General features: G+C 50.9%; 1 protein-coding gene across 5 annotated transcripts in view; it reads right to left on the bottom strand.

The window, feature by feature from the left end:
* Positions 1 to 6,225, bottom strand: part of FAM193A (family with sequence similarity 193 member A) — a 116,645-nt gene extending 110,420 nt beyond the window's left edge. For 3 of the 5 annotated variants that reach the window (XM_036326997.1, XM_036327025.1, XM_036327003.1), the window contains exon 1: positions 5,785 to 6,225. In XM_036326997.1, the coding sequence (XP_036182890.1) occupies positions 5,785 to 6,012 (228 nt within the window). In that variant the 5' untranslated portion in view covers positions 6,013 to 6,225. The remainder of the gene's footprint in view (positions 1 to 5,784) is intronic. The other 2 variants (XM_036327011.1, XM_036327018.1) reach the window with 1 other exon arrangement.
* Between the last annotated feature and the right edge of the window lie 10,788 nt (positions 6,226 to 17,013).

Here is a 17,013-nt window from a genome sequence, read left to right as displayed (position 1 = left end):
CAATGTTTTTAAGTTGGAGGAATCACCTTGTCCAAACTTAAGACTTCTAGTAATTAAGACAGTATGGTATGGGCAATGGGATAGTTCCACAGATCAATGGAACAGAATAGAGAGTTCAGAAATAACCCACACAAATACAGCGATCTGATTTTTTACAAAGGTGAAAAGTCAGTTTAATGGATAAAGGATATTCTTTCAACAAATGGGTTTGGAACAACATGACATCCATATATTTTTTTAAAAAGATCCCTACCTGAATCTGATACTTTACACAAAATTAATTCAAAATGAATCACAGATCTAGGGACATAGAAAGGGAATGGACTCACTATTCTTGGTGGGGAAAGGGGTGTGGGAGATGCGGGAAGAGACTGGACAAAAATTGTGCACCTAGGGATGAGGACAGTGGGGGGGTAAGGGCAGAGGGTGGGGTGGGAACTGGGTGGAGGGGAGCTATAGGGGGAAAAAAAGAGGAACAAATGTAATAATCTGAACAATAAAGATTTACTCAAAAAAAAAAATCACAGATCTAAATGTAAAACTATTAAATTTTTAGAAGAAGACATAACCTGAGGTTTTATAAAACAAGAGTTCTTAACATGATACCAAAAAGTATGATCCATAAAAGAAAAAACTGGTAAGTTGAACTTCAAAATTAATGTTTTTCTTTGCAAAAACAGTTAACAAGATAAAAGATAAGTTATGAACTGGAAGAACTGTTTCAATTCCCATATCTGACAAAGGATTTGTGTCCAGAATTATAAAGAACTCTCAAAATGAAAAAGAAAACCACCTGATTTAAAATAAGGAAAGCCTGGCCCGGCCGGACTGACTCAGGCGGCTGAGCGTCGTCCTGTGCGCCAGAAGGTGGTCTGTTCGATGACCGTCAGGGCACACACATGAGTGGCGGTTTTGACGCCCAGTGGCGTAAGGAAGGCAACTGATGTTTCTCTCTCCCCCGCCCCCCACTTTCTCTCTCGAAGCATGTCTTCCAGTAGGATTTCCTTTTTAAATAAACCAAGTCTTGAATAAACACTTTGTCCTAGAAGATACAAGAATGTCAAATAACCAAATAAACACATGAAAAGTGTTCACTATCAGTAGTAATAAATAGGGAAATACAAATTGAAACCACAATGCCTCTGCACACCTATTCATCCATTAAACTGGTTACATAAAAACTACTGCCGACGTCAAGTGCTACAAGGATGCCGAGAAGCCAGAACTCACGCGTGGCCGGTGGAAGTCACAATGGTAAGTCGCTCTGGAGAACCACTCCGAGGTTTCTTACGTTTCCACACAACAGAGCTCCCACTGCCGGGTAGACACCACCGAGAAATGAAAATTCACTTTCACACAAAGACTTGTGCACAGATGTTTATAAGACCTGGTTACTATCACCAAAATGTGGAGAGAACCCCAATGACCACCACAGGAGAATGGATACACTGTGGTATATTTACACGGCAGAATACTACTCAGCAGTAAAAAGGAACACACCACTGATGCATGCAACAAATGAACCACAAAGTGACTATGCTGTGTGAAATAAACCAGCCTCGAAAAATTACACACCCAAGACTCCATTTATATGACTGCTCTAAAAGGCAAAACCATAGTAACAAAGTACCAGCTGGCAAGAACTTAGGGGTGGGAAGAGTGTAAAGGTTCAGGGAGCATGAGGTGCCCACGCTGCTCTGTATCCTGTCTGTGGTAGTGGATACATAAATCCATGTACGTGTCTAAATCCAAAGAACTGTACACTTTCAAATACCAATGCTATTACATGTTCCTTTTTTAATTAGCAGACAATAAAACCATTTAAAAAATTGTCTGACAGCATAAAGTCAAACTAAGTGTATACCTAGCTACTCCACTCTGGACTGAAACAGGTACTCATGCCCACCACAGGCCACGTACAGGACTGTGCATATCAGCTTGATTCGTGTCCGCCTTAAAATAAGCAACCTAAACACCCATCCATGCTAGGACGGATAAGCTGTGAATACCCACACAGCGGACAACGGCACCATGAAGAACAACGGTGACTGCTCCATCAGTAACACGGACACGTTTCGGATGGAATGTGAAGCCACACAGCATCGGCACAGGGGACTTCTACATGAAATTTGAAAACAGGCGAAACGTGAGAATAATGGTGCAAAGTCTTTATTGAGGGGAGCAAGGGGGGATTCTAGGCACTAGGACTCGTCTATGTCCTGAGACAGTGGTTATATGGGTACAGATACAACACTGAGTCACAGACGTGCTCCACAGCTGTACAAATTACTGATCTCAGTTAAAGCACATGCGGTTCTCTTCTAGCTCTTTCTCTGACCTACTCCCAGATCACTAAGGCAAATATGAACTGGAGTTAGGACTGAACCTCGTTTTCTCATGGGAGCAATTTCTACAACACAGAAAAGGCCTCTAAGTGCACCCCAAGATCCATGACGGCACCATAGAATACACTGTTTGATGGCTTTAAACATTATTAACATTATCTCCATCTTGCCACCTTTTCAGCAGTGAAAAAGAACCCGTGTTATTACAAATGCCCCCTACACTACCACGTTTCTCTGACTTCAAAACTTTAATATTGCTATTTTAAAATGTACTTCGATCCCTACCCCAAATGGCTTCCTTTTATAAATCTCTAACAGCATTACAAAAATAGCCCTTAATTCCTATTTGAATCCTCCATGAGTGTAAAGTGTATGTAATTTGATATTCCAACAGCTAGTGGCATGAGACAATTACCATAATAGAAAAATTCTGACTTTTATAAATATGTATATCACTTAATTTTGCACACCCATTCAGAAAATAATTCTGATGGTCTAAATATTTTCATAAAATACCTATATGTTTAACTGTTAAAACACAGAAATAGCCAAATTAGTTTTATTTGAAAAAGAAAAAATTTTGGTAATACCAGTTTGTGAAAGCATCATTCCCTTTTTTGCTAAGTAATATTCACTGTAGAAAAACCTTAAAGCTTGAGTCTTTTTATTTTTTAATTTTTTAAAATTGATTTCAGAGAGGAAGGGAGAGGGAGAGACGAGATAGAAACATCAATGATGATCGGCTGCCTCCCGCACGCCCCCCCGCCCCCCCGCCCCCAGGGATCGAGCGGGCAACCCCGGCATGTGCCCTTGGCCGGAATCAAACCCAGGACCCTTTAGTTCACAGGTCTACGCTCTGTCCACCGAGCCAAACCAGCTAGGGTTAAAGCTTGAGCGAGCGTGTGCGCGCACACACACACACACACACACACACACACACAGGTATTTACAAAAATGGGTCCAGCCCAGCTGGTGTGGTTCAGTGGTTCAGCATCAAACCATTCACCAGGAGGTGACAGGTTTGATTCCCAGTCAGGGCACATGCCTGGGTTTCAGGCTTGATCCCCAGGAGGGGGCATGCAGGAGGCAACTGTTCCATGCCCCCCTCTCTCTCTCCCTCTCCCCAAAATCAATAAAAACACATTTAAAAAAAAATTGGTCCAGCCCTGGCCGGTTTTGATCAGTGGTTAGAGCATCGGCCTGCTGACAGAAGGGTTAGATTCCCAGTCAAGGGCATGTACTTGGGTTGCAGGCTCTCCCTGGCACCAGGCTGTATGTGGCGCATGCAGGAGGCAACCAATTGATGTTTCTCTCTCACACAGATATTCCTCTCTCTCCCCCTCCCTGGCACTCTCTCTAAAAATCAGCGGAAAAAATATCCTTGGATAAGGATAAAAAAAAAAAATGGGTCCATAAACTTTTATATTTTGTAAGCTGCTTTCTTCACTTAATACAGCATGAATACTATAAAAATCACATTTTAAAAGAGAAATGCAAAATAGTAACATATATTCATGATATCCTTCATCCACCAACTTTCCATTTGGGGGACACCTACCACACAGGCTGTTCGCACAGGCCTTGTCATGACCCATGACCATGGTTTTTTTTAACTAATTTGAGAGAAAGAGGGAGAGGGAAAGAGAGAAACATCAATGTGAGAGAGAAACATTGATCCCCTTAGTGGGGATCCAGCCAGCAACCTGGCATGTGCCCTGACTGGAATCAAACCTGGGACCTTCTGGTGCATGGACAGTACTCAGACAACTGAGCCACACGGGCCAAGACCCATGTTCTTGGCTTCTAGCCGTGCTGCTTCCCCATTCCGCAGGTGGGGAAGGCGTGATCAGTGTCACCCTGCAGCGAGTCCCCAGGCAAGTCCCGCACGGCCTCCTGAACAGTCAGGACCCTGCACTCAGCCAGCACCGGGCGCCATGGGCGCCGGGTAGCGCCTTCCCTGCGATCACCTGTTTACCTCCCTCGGGTGGTGACCCCAGGAGCTGGTGCCACATCACCTACAGAGGCAGCGAGGCTGACACCCGCCTGGGGACAGATCCCTCCCAGTGTGCGCTCCCAGCTTTGTCTCCCTGCTTATGTCATCGCCCCCCTTTCTCTGTAGAAGCCGCCATGTGCCCTCCTCGGGTCCAACACTCAGCGCTGCGCCCTGCACACAGGCGGGGGGCTGAGACCCCTGAGAAGAGCCAGCGCTGGCGCTCTCTCCTCCTAGGAACCTGCCTGTGACCTGCGTGGGATGAAGAGCAGGACCCGGGAGCCAGCGCCTGCCCGGGACGCAGATGACTGAGCTGAGCTCCATGCTGCCAAGCAAAGGGAACCATGAAACCCGGGCATCGGGATCTCCGCGGCACCGCCAACCTGCCTCTATTGAATCCATGAAATGGGTTCTAGCTCACGGCCAGCACCAGCCAGCGTGACCCCATCTTCGCGGAGGATGTCCACGGGCAGATGCTCCCCGCCCCCAGCAGCAGCCAGCACGGCGCGGAGCCTGCAGCCTGGAACCCAACACCGGCGCTCACCTGACCCCAAGAACGACAGCCGTCTGCTCTCCGGGTCCCAGGACAAGGGCAACCGCTGGAGAAGGCGAGTCCAGGGTCCGGCCCAGGGTCCTGGCCAAGCGCGACCATGTCACCTACAGACGCCCAGCAGCTGCGCTGCCCTCGCCGCAGGGACCCGCACTGTGGCCGGACTCGCCGCACGCATCCCTCCCCGTGCCTCCCGGGCCCCGGTCTGGGCCGCTCCCCTCACGGCCGTTCCGGCACAATATTCTGCATCTTCCGTCAACCGATTTCTGTCTCACCCTTTGGCGCACAGACACCCCGGAAGGAGCCCTTGAATCGCGAATGTCTTTGAAACGACAGCTCTAACAACTTCGGAGAAAACCCATTGTTTCTGGAAACGGCTGCGCCGACGGCGGGCCTCCGCCGGAGCCGGCCTCCTGCGGGGCTGGCCCCGGAGCCGCCGCGGCCGGAGAGTCACCTGTCACCGCTCCGCCCCGACCCGAGCGGGAGCCGCACCCACCGGAGCCCGGGAACTCCGCCGCGCAGGCTGCGGGCCGCGCCGCCCGGGAGGCTGTCAGGTGGCTCCCCAACGCCCCCCCGGAGCAGGAGGACGGCCGCCCCAGGGCCTCGCCGGACCGTGGCCGCGGCCGGCAGGAGGGCCTGGCCACGCGACCCCCAGCCCCGACCGGCGGCGGGTCCCGCGCGCCCCTGACGCTGAGGCTCGCGCGGCTGCACGCGAGCGATCTCCAGGGCGAGCCCCGCGCGCCGAGGCGGCACCACCCCCGGGGCCGTGACAGCCGCGCGCAGGTGGGCAGCGCGGCGGCGCCGCGCCCGGAAGATGCCGGGCCCGCGGGAGGGTGTCACGAGCCGCCGCCCGTTACCCGCGGGAGCGGCCCCGCGCCCTCCCCGCCCCCGCCGCTTACCTCGAAGTAGCCTCCGGGGGCGGCGCCGCCCGCGCCCGCGCTGAGGGGCCCGTTGGCCACCGCCGCGCCGCCCGGGGTCGCCAGGCCCGCGGCCTGGGTGCCGCGCAGCGCCGCCGCCGGGCTGGCCTTGCCGCCGCTCGCGCCGCCGTGGCCCCCGCCCGAGCCGCCGCCGCCGCCCCGCTTGTTCTTCCGGCGCTTGGCCCCTCGCTTAGTGTCGGCCGGGCTCATGGCGGGCGGCAGGCGGGGAGGGCGGGGAGGCTGTGGCGGCGGCGGAGCGCTGCGGCCGGCCGAGGGCGGGGGACGCTGCGCGGGGTCGAGTCCGGGCGGGCGGGCAGAGCCGGGCGGGCGGGAGCTGCCGGGTGGCCGCAGGGCGGGAGAAACGGCGAGTCCACCGGGCCCGGCGCCGCCGCTGACCAGAGTTAGAGTCCAATATGGCGGACACAAGGGGAAAGGGATCCCAGTTTACGTCGGGGGAGGGGGAAGGAGCGGCGGGGAGGGGGTGGGGTGTGGGCGCCCTCCCCCTCCCGCCTTACTCCGCCCTCTTGAGCGCCGCTGCCCCTCGGCCTTGCACGCCCCCTCCCGCCGTTAACGTCAGCCGGAGCGCAGGGGACGCCGGGAGTTGGAGTCCCCGCGTCCGCGCGGCCCCTGAGGGCGCCCGGAGGGAAAACTACTCCTCCCGGCAGGCCGTGTTCTGTCCAGAGCGCCGACGCCGCGAGGGACTGAAGTGAGGGAGCGGGATGCGACGCCAACGTCGCCGCCGCGATCCCTGCCTCCCGGCCCCGCCCGCGCCGCGCGGCCTCCTGGGAGTTGTAGTTGGGCGGAGGGGCTGGGCCGGCGCGAGGCCGGGTCCCCAACGGTGAGAGAACTACCGGGCTGGAAGAGAGGAGTTCCGCCTCTTGACAGGCACCGCGACTTCCCCGCGCTCTCCTGCCGGCCGACTTGGGGCCTCAGGCCGAAGGGCCCCCCGGGATGCTCGAGGCCAGCAGCCCCGGCTCTGTCCAGCCGGGAATGGCCCGGTGACCTTGGGCCAGCCGCTGGCCTGAATGCAGGTGACTCCGTGGGGACGATAGTAGCCCCCCCCGCGGGCCTGGTGGGATTCCGGAGGGCGCCTGAAAGCGCTCGGAGCTGCTGCCCCGAGAGCCCCCAACCGCCGTGCTCGACTGACGCCACAGAGGCCGAGGCGCGCAAAACCGCCTTTGGCTGCGAACCCCCGCACCCTTCCCGGCTGGCCCGCCCAGCACCCGTCCGCCGTTGTCCAGCGCGCTAGGTGTCTGGAGACCCTGCAGGGTCCCGGGAGGGCCCGCCGTCCCTCAGGCCTCGCATTCACCCAGCGCCCAGGCCACGAGCCCGGCCAGACCCTCTATCTGGACCCTCCTTCCAGGGGCGCCTGGCCCACCGTCACAAGCCCAGGTACATCTCTGCGCTTAGACCCAGACAAGAGGGGACCCTGCGCTCTAAAGGGTCCCACTTATCCAACAACCGAGACACAGAAGACGTTTCCCCTCCTTGGTTCCCTGAGCAGTCGCAGGCCCCAGGTGCAGCAGAGCTTGGCACTGGGTGTTGGGGGAGGGGCCCCATTTGCACCCTTTCCTGGGCCCTACAGCCTTTAGCTCTGAGCCTGCCAAGGCCTCGCCGTCCCCCTGGCCCCAGTTGCACCCACAGTCTTCCAGCCCTCCGGCCCATCCTTCCTGCCATAACCAGAATGAGCTAATGTGTATGATCAAATCAACCCTCTGCTTGAAACCCTGCAGACTCCACCTTGTCGGCTGAGCAAAGGCCCCTCCCCCTCCCCGGCGGTTGTGTCTGACCCTGCCTGGCACTCCAGCCCTCCTCTAGGTGGACAATGTCTTGGGCGTCCCCACCCCACACAGGTTGGGTCAGACACTCCCTTCTCCTTGGCATTGGATTGGGATTCTGGGTGTCCACCAGTATCCCCAGAAAAGAGAGGTCTCGGGGGACCAGGGGAGAGCATGGGAGTGACTGCCTCCCAAGCAAGGGCTGTGTACATACCAATCCAGGATTTGCTGGGTGAATGAATGACATAATAATGACCATTTGTCAAGCCACTATGCACCAGCCATTCTGCCTGCTGCTGTGCCATCTCATCCACTCTTGAGATAGCACCATTAGCCTACATTATGGATGAGAAATTGAAATTCATATATGTTAAGGGATTTGCCCAAAGTAAACAGATAGTCAGAGGCCTGGCCCAGATTCCAACTCAGGTATGGCTCAAGTGATACAATGAGTTCCTCTGGGGTCTGGGGGTCTCCTGCCTCCTCCTTCCCTCAGTCCCTCAGACCCCCTCTCCCTGTTGCCGCTGCTGATCACCTGCCATGTTCTGTGCTGCCCCCCGGTGGTCAGTGCACGTCATAGCGAGTGGTCGAACTCCCAAGGGGACAATTTGCATATTAGCCTTTATTATATAGGAGGATACTGCTGGGATCCATGGAGGGTTTTAAGCAGAAAGTGTCATGATAGGATGTGTGTATGTGTGTGTGTGTGTGTGTGTGTGTGTGTGTATATTTTTTTAATCCTCACCTGAGGATATTTTTCCACTGATTTTTTAGAGAGAGTGGAAGAGAGAAGGTAAGACAACCCCCTGATCAGCCCTGCTCTGTGCGTGACGGGGTGGCGCCCCAACCTCCCCATCAACCATGCCTTGAGTGTGACAGGGGGCGGCGCCCCAACCCCCCAATTGGCCCTACCCTGAGTGTGACTGAGGGTGGCATCACAACCTCCTGATCGGCCCTGCTCTGTGCATGACAGGGGGGAGCTCCCCAACCCCCTAATCAGCCCTGCTGTGTGTGACAGGGGGGAGCTCCCCAACCCCCTGATCGGCCCTGCTCTGTGTGTGACAGGGTACGGAGCCCCAACCCCTGATGGGCCCATCTCTGTGCATGACAGGGGCAGCGCCCCAACCCCCTGATCGGCCGGCTCTGTATGTGACAGGGGTGGCACCACACAGGGGTGGCACCACAACCCACTGACCCGCCCTGCTCTGTGCATGACAGAGGGTGGCGCCGCAACCTCCCCATCAACCCTGCCTTGAGTGTGACAGGGGACGGTGCCCCAACCCCCCAATCGGCCCTACCCTGAGCGTGACAGAGGGTGGCATAGCAACCTCCCGATCCACCCTGCTCTGTGCATGACAGGGGCGGCGCCCCAACTCCCCAATCGGCCCTGCTCTGAGCCCGACCAGGGGCTGCAGGGCAGGCACCTAGGGATTGGGCTTGCCCTCTGCCACCCGGAAGTGGGCCTAAGCCAGCAGGTCGTTATCTCCCAAGGGGTCCCAGACTGTGAGAGGGCACAGGCCGGGCTGAGGGACCCCCCCACCCCCCCGAGTGCACAAATTTTTGTGCACCGGGCCTCTAGTCCTATATAATAAAAGGCTAATATGCAAATTGACCAAACAGCAGAACCTCCAGTCTCTATGATGTGCACTGACCACCAGGGGGCAGATGCTCAACACAGGAGCTGTCCCCTGGTGGTCAGTGCACCAGAAGTTGGGCTCACAAGAAGGTGCAAGCTGGGCTGAGGGAGCCCCCCGTAGCCTCCTCCCCCCCAACCCCCCCGCACCGGGCCTCTAGTTTAACCATATCAGCTATACGGATGATTTATGAAAAAATAGGTTAAGGGAATTGGAGAGCAACTAAAGACAAAGTTGGGGGGTCCAGTTTTTAGCGTGCTTTCAGTTCTCAGGGTACTGGACTGAGTAGTAGGGCAGAGGGCACTCCAGGGGACACTTTTGAGGCTGGAGACAAAGAAGTAGAGATTTGGGGCTAGGATCCCAGTGAGATGGGATGAGTAAGGCCCTGAGCCTGAAAGTTTCTCCTTCGAGTCATTGCCACATTCTCAAACTGTAGGCAGGAAACTAGGAGACACTTTCTAGAAAGACCCCAGAGAGCAGAGCCATTTCAGCTGGCTGAGAAGACAAGGGTCACAGACCAGGACTGGCCAGGGGGAGCCCTTCATGGTATCACGAAAGTGGAAGTGAAGCACTGTGAGACAGCACCTCACCGACACAACCCCACCTTGCCCAGCTTCCCGCGGCGGGCCACGGCGAGAGCCGCGCTCTGTGCACCTGGCGGAGGAGGAGGCCACCTGGAGCCTCTCCCCTCGTTTATGCTGAAGTCCAGCTCTCAACTGAAACTTCCGAGGCGTGGCAAGGCAGAGCCATTGGACTGAAAATAAAAACAAAAGGTGACAAAAACAAACCCATAGGCGAGTCATATATTGGAGTTAGAAGGCAAGGACTGTATACTAGTAATAGCTGCAATGAACATGTTCAAGAAAATAGAGAAAAAAAGAGATGAAAGGATGGGGCATTTCACTTGAGAATTGAGCTGTTTAAGAAAATTAATTGGGGGGGGGGGTAAGAGATCAACCAAAGGACTTGTATGCATGCATATAAGCATAACCAATGGACATAAGACACTGGGGGGTAGGGGAGGGCGGGGGAATGTCAAGGAGGGGGGAAGGAGACATATGTAATACTCTTTGTAATACTTTAAGCAATAAAACAAAATTTTTAAAAAAAAGAAAATTAATTAGGCCCTAGCCGGTTTGGCTCAGTGGATAGAAAGTCAGCCTGCGGACTAAAGGATCCCAGGTTCAATTCTGGCCAAGGGCACATGCCTGGGTTGCAGGCTCAATCCCCCTCAGTAGAGGGCGTGCAGGAGGCAGCCAATCGATGATTCTCTCTCATCATCGAGTCTCTCATCAGTCATTCAGTCTCTCTTCCTCTCTGAAATCAATAAAAATATATATATATAAAAAATAAAGATGGTGTATGAAACTACATTAAAAAAAAGATAATTAGAATTCAGAAATAAAATAACGAAAATTAACAATTCAATAGAGTTTAACAGATTGAACACAGCATGAGAGGATTGATTAATTGGAAGATAATCCAATATAAAACATCCTAGCCTGGCTGGTGTGGCTCAGTGGTTGGGCATCAACCTATGAACCAGGTCATGGTTCAATTCCCAGACAGTGCACATGCCTGGGTTGCAGGTTCAATTCCTAGTAGGGGGCGTGCAGGAGACAGCCCATCAATGATTCTCCTCATTGATGTTTCTATCTTCTCTCCCTCTCCCTTCCTCTCTCTGAAATCAACAAAATCTATTTTTAAAAAATCTTAATGTTTTCGCCGAAACCGGTTTGGCTCAGTGGATAGAGCGTCGGCCTGTGGACTGAGGGGTCCCAGGTTCGATTCCGGTCAAGGGCATGTACCTGGGTTGCGGGCATATCCCCAGTGGGAGATGTGCAGGAGGCAGCTGATCGATGTTTCTCTCTCATCGATGTTTCTAACTCTCTATCTCTCTCCCTTCCTCTCTGTAAAAAATCAATAAAATATATTAAAAAAAAAAATCTTAATGTTTTATTTAATATATTCAAAACACCATGACTTAAACATGTAATCAATATAAATTATATTAAAATTAACCTTATGCTTTTTTTCATGTCAAGTCGTCAGCATCCTGTGTATATTATACCTCCAGATTCTCTTCATTTGGATTCACCATGTTTCTTTTTTTAATTTATATTTTTATTGATTTTTAGAGAGAGAAGGGAGAGGGAGAAACATTGATGTGAGAGTATCAATCTGCTGCCATCTGTATTCCCCCTACTGGGTACTGAGCCCACAATCCAGACATGTGCCCTGACAGGGAATTGAACCTGCCACCTCCTGGTGCATGGGTTGACGCTCAGCTACTGTGCCACACTCCCGGAGCATGGATTCATCATGTTTCAAGTGTTGGAGCCCCAAGTGACTCATGGCAACCATATTAGGCAACAACTGGTAAGTTTTTGCTGCCCTGGCCAGTGTGGCTCAGTTGGTTGGAGCATCATCCCATGCACCAAAGGTAACGGGTTCCATTCCCAGTCAGGGTACATACCCAAGTTGCATGTTTGATCCCTGGTTGGGGCGTGTATGGAATGCAATCAATTGATGTTTCTCTCTCTCTCTCATATCAATGAAAACATATCCTTGGGTGAGGATTAAACAAACAATGAAGATAAAATGGCATTTTCGGATTAACAAAAATAGTGAGCATTAACTGCCAATAAGAATTCACTAAAAGAAATTCTTCTTTGGGCAGAAGAAACATTATTCCAGATGGGAATGAAGAAAGGAATAAAGACCAAACACATACTTGTCCTATCATGTCTGTCTAGTTTAAGTTAGCATCATGTTATCAAGGCTCATCCATGTTTTATCAGAATGTCTTTTTTGCTTATTTCCTTTTTGATGATAGCCTTCCTAATGTGTGTGAAGTGGTATCTCTTTGTGGTTCCGGTTTATATTTCACTCATAATTGACGATGCTGAGTTACTTTCATGTGCCTATTGGCCATTTGTATATCTTCTTGGGAGAATTATCTATTTCAGTCTTTTGCCACTTTTTAAATTTTGTCTGATTTGTTTTGTTGGTCTTGAACTTTCAAAGCACTATATATATTGTGGTTATTAGTCCCTTATCAGATAGCTGGCTTGCAAATATTTTCCCCTATTCTATGGGTTGGTTCTCTTTTCACTGTCTTGATAGTGCTTTGATGCCTAAGTTTTTCATTTTAATGAAGTAGAACTTATTTTTCCTTTTGTTGCCTTGTTTTTGGTGTCATATTTAAGAAACCATTGGGAACAGTGTGTGGAATCGCGGAGGGAAGGCAAGGGGAGGGTGGGTGGGTGGGAGGTGATCAACCAAGACCTTGTATGCATATATGTAACCCATGGACAGACAATAGGGTGGTGAAGGCCTGGGGCGGGGAGGCTGGCTGGAGGGGGTCACTGGGGGGAAAAGGAGTACATATGCAATACTTCCAATAATAAAGATTTAAAAAAAAAAACATTGGTATATCCAAGGTCAGGAATATTTGCCTGTTTTCTCCTAAGAAATCTAGTTTTGACTCTTAAATCTAGGTTTTTGATCCATTTTGCCTATGGCTTAAAGACCCAACTTCACTTTTTAAAATATATCTTTATTGAATTGAAAGGGAGAGGGAGAGAAACATCAATGATGAGAATCATTGATCAGCTGCCTTCTGCACACCCCCCACTGGGGATCAATCCCACAATGCTGGCATGTGCCCTGACTGGGAATCCAACCGTGACTTCCTGGTTCATAGGTCAACGCTCAACCACTGAGCTATGCTGGCCGGGCCCAACTTCATTCTCATACATGTGCATATCCAGTTTTCCAAGCACCATTTGTTGGAGAGAACTTTCTTTCCCCATTGGGTGGTCTTAAAGCCCTTGTGGAAATCATGTGACCATGGAGGTGAGGGTTTATTCCTGGGCTCTCACTCCCATTCCATTGGGGTGGAGGCCTGTCTGTTCATCCTCAGGCTACCACCACAGTTTTTATTCTTTGTTGATTTCAGAGAGGGAGAGGGAGAGGGAGGGAGAGGGAGAGGTAGAAACATCAACCATGAGAAAGAACCACTGATCGGCTGCCTCTTGCACACTGGGGATTGAGCCTGCAACCCAGGCATGTGCCCCAACCGGGAATTGAACTGTGACCTCCTGGTTCAACCACTGAGCCACATCAGCCGGGCTTTCTCATATTATTGATAGTGTATAAAAATACACTTGATTTGTAAGTTTGTATCCTGCAACTGTGCTGAACTCCTTTGCAGGCTCTAACAGCTGTATGTGTGTACTGTGGGTTCTTCAGAGTTTTACATATAAAACCATGTCTTCTACAAACAGATGCTTTTCTTTTTTCCTTCACAATCTGGATGCCTCTTACTTCTGCCTCATTGCTCTGGTTAGAGCAGCCGTGGGCAAACTAAGGACTGCGGGCCAGATCCGGCAGTTTGAAATGAATAAAACTAAAAAAAAAAAAAAGACCGTACCCTTTTATGTAATGATGTTTACTTTGAATTTATATTAGTTCACATAAACACTCCATCCATGCTTTTGTTCCGGTCCTCCCGCCCTGGGTTAGAGACTGCAGTGCTATTATGAATAGAAATGATAAAGGTGAGCCTCTGGGTCTTGTTCCTGACCTTCGGGGAAAAAGCTTGCATTCTTTCACCTTCGAGCACATTAGCTACAGGCTTTACATAAATGGCCTTTATTATGTTGAGGTACTTTCCTTTGATCCTTGGTCTGTTTTTATCATGAAAATTTGATTTTATCAAATGCTCTTTTTGCATCAGCTGTGATGGTCATGTTTCCCCTCCACACACTACTCAGGCAGCGTGCTGGGTGGGCTTTCAGAGGCTGGGCCCTTCCTGCATCTCTGGGAGAAAGCCCTTGTGGTCCCGGTGTGTAACCCTCTTACTGCTGCTGAATTCGGGGCTAGCAGTGTGCTGAGGGTTTCTGCCTCAGTGTTCACAAGACATGACTCTGCACTTTTCTCTCCCTGGAGTTGTGTGTGGCTTCAGTATCAAGATAACACTGACCTCACAGAATGAGTTAGGAAGTGTTCTCCTGTCATCTCGACATTTTTGGAAGAATGTGGGAAAGAGTAGTGTTCCTTCTTTTCTACGTTTGGTAAGGTTTCCCAGTGAAGCCACCTGGTCGTTGGCTCTCATTGCTTGGGGTTTTTAGTCGTTTAAATATCACTTATTGCAGGTCTGCTCATTTTCTATTTGCCCTGGAGTCAGCTTTTGTAGTTTGCTTCTAGGAATTTGTCCATTTCACCTAGATTACCCAATTTGTTGGCATACAGGTATTCATAGTAGTCTTTTTAAACCTTCCTTATTTCTGCAAAGTTTAATTATGTGCTCTTTCACTGGTTTTAATAATTTGAGTCTTCTATTCTTCGTCAATTTAGCAACTTCTGTTGTCCTTGATTTTCCATAGTTTCTTATCCTCAGTATCATTTATCCCTGCTTTAATCTGTGTTACTTCCTTCTGCTGGCTCTGGGTTTGGTTTACTCTCTTTTTCTGGTTCCTTGGGCACACAATTGGAAAGCTGACTTAATCTGCTTTGATGTAGACATTTACAACTGTAACACCCCCGGCACTGGTCTCACTGCATCCCATACACTTCGGTACATTGCATTCTCGTTTCATTCTTCTCAAGGTATTTTCTACTTTCCTTTGTGATTTCTTCTCTGATCCACTGGTTGTTTGACTTTTCCCAGATGCTTACACCCTAAGACTCAGTCATTTCACACTGAAATATATGCCCACTAGCTAGCTATGTGAGCAAACTGCACCAGAAGAGACAGACACAACGTCCGCTTTTGGCTATTAGCCAAAACACATAATGACCGAGAGCATAAACAGAGGCGTATTCATTAATGAATACTACACAGGAAGGAAGACGAACAACTGCACATGAAGAAATCAAGGGCACCCACCTCCAGAAAACACAAGTGATCCACCTGCTTCACGTTCAGAGGCAGAATGACATTCTACAGTCAGGCTGTGTGTTCTTCCAATTAAACTGTAAGGAGTAATTTCTGTAAAACTCACATTAGCAGTGACTCGGGGGAGAAGGTCGAGGGTACTGGCCAGGGAGAGGGGCTCCAGGTGCTGGCAGTGGTGTTTCTGGCTGCAGTTGGTTGTCTGCTGGGCATTTGCTTCATGGTACTTCATTAAGATGCACTTTTGAGATAATCCAATGAGTTGTGTGTGTGTTATACTTCGCAGTATAGACGGTAAATATATATATTGGCCCTGAGTTGGTAACATTAAACACCTCCTAAAAGCAAAGACCAACACTTTCCAGAGGAATCCACCCTCAACCCAGGCCTCAAGGACTCTCCAGTCTACCAGGTTACAGGCGTACAGAGGGAGGAAAGCTCACAGAGCGTAAGGAAGTCCTCAGTGATGAGGAAACTTCAGAACTGGACCAGACTCGGATGCTGGACTTGACAGAACACGAAACTGAGACGTTTCTAACAACCATCCTATCTAATAAAGAGGGAATATGCTAATTGACTTCCCTGCCCTCAAAGATGGCGATGCCCACAGCCAATAAGGAGGGAATATGCTAACTGACCGTCATGCCTCAAAGATAGCGGCGCCCAGTCCCCTTAGCCCTGCCAGGGCGGCAGGCACACTGCAAGGCCAGGCCTGCCCCCAGGTGGGCCCAGCCACTCTGCGTGCCTGCCTCTTGAGTCTCCCCAGTTCCCTCAGCCCCGCAGCGGCCCAGGGCCGCCCAAGGCTCAGGTAACTAGTGCCACCGAGGCTTACACTGCCGGCAGTGGCAGCAGCAGAGGTGTGATGAGGCACCACCTTCCCCTGATCACCGGGTTGCCTCCTGCCCCTGAGGGCTCCCAGACTGTGAGAGGGGGCAGGCCAGGCTGAGGGACTCCCTCCTCCAGTGTGTGAATTTTCATGCATCGGGCTTCTAGTTACAAATAAAAGAAGCCCTGGTCAGTTGCTCAGTGGTTTCAGTGCCAGCCCCAGGACAGAAGGGTTGCAGGTTTGATTGCTGGTCAAGGGCATGTACTTCGGTTGCAGGTTTGCATCCCAGCCCCCCAGTTGGGGTGCGTGTAGGAGGCAACCAGTCAATCTCTCCCCGCCACGCCCCCCCCCCCCCACCTCTTCCCTTTCACGCTTTCTCAAAAATCAATGGAAAAAATATCCTTGGGTGAGGATTAAAAATAAAAGGCATAAATTAACATTAGTGATAAAAAGATGCTGTAGAGATTAACTATATTTTATGAAACCTTTTATGCCAAAAACTTGTAAAGAGACGAGATGTATGAATCCTCTGAAACCTGTAACTTAACAGAACTGATTTTAAAAACTGTGAACAGTTCTTGCCCTGGCCGGTTTGGCTCAGTGGATAGAGCGTCGGCCTGTGGACTGAGGGGTCCCAGGTTCGATTCCAGTCAAGGGCATGTACCTTGGTTGCGGGCACATCCCCAGTGGGGGGTGTGCATGAGGCAGCTGGTCGATGTTTCTCTCTCCTCAATGTTTCTAACTTTCTATCCCTCTCCCTTCCTCTCTGTAAAGAAATAAATGGCATATATTAAAAAAAAAACACAAAAAAACCTGTGAACAGTTCTCAAGTATTTTTTAAAAAATCAAATCGGCACATCACACCCACATGGAGGGCAAGTTGCGTGTCTGCATGCCCACTGGCCAAACTGCAGCGAGCCTGACCCCACTTCTGGGCTAAAGCGTCGGCTCGACTAGGGTCCAGGGTTGGACTGTGCAGCCAGACAAGCAACTTCCTCGCACACACAGGTGCAAATCACACACCTTGGGCAAAAGGAGAATTGGTCCCAAAGAGCAAAGGAATGCACAAGAAGC

Source organism: Myotis myotis, unplaced genomic scaffold (assembly GCF_014108235.1).
Source record: "Myotis myotis isolate mMyoMyo1 unplaced genomic scaffold, mMyoMyo1.p scaffold_m19_p_1, whole genome shotgun sequence".
NCBI lineage: Eukaryota > Metazoa > Chordata > Mammalia > Chiroptera > Vespertilionidae > Myotis > Myotis myotis.
This window is presented reverse-complemented; position numbering and strand designations above follow the sequence as displayed.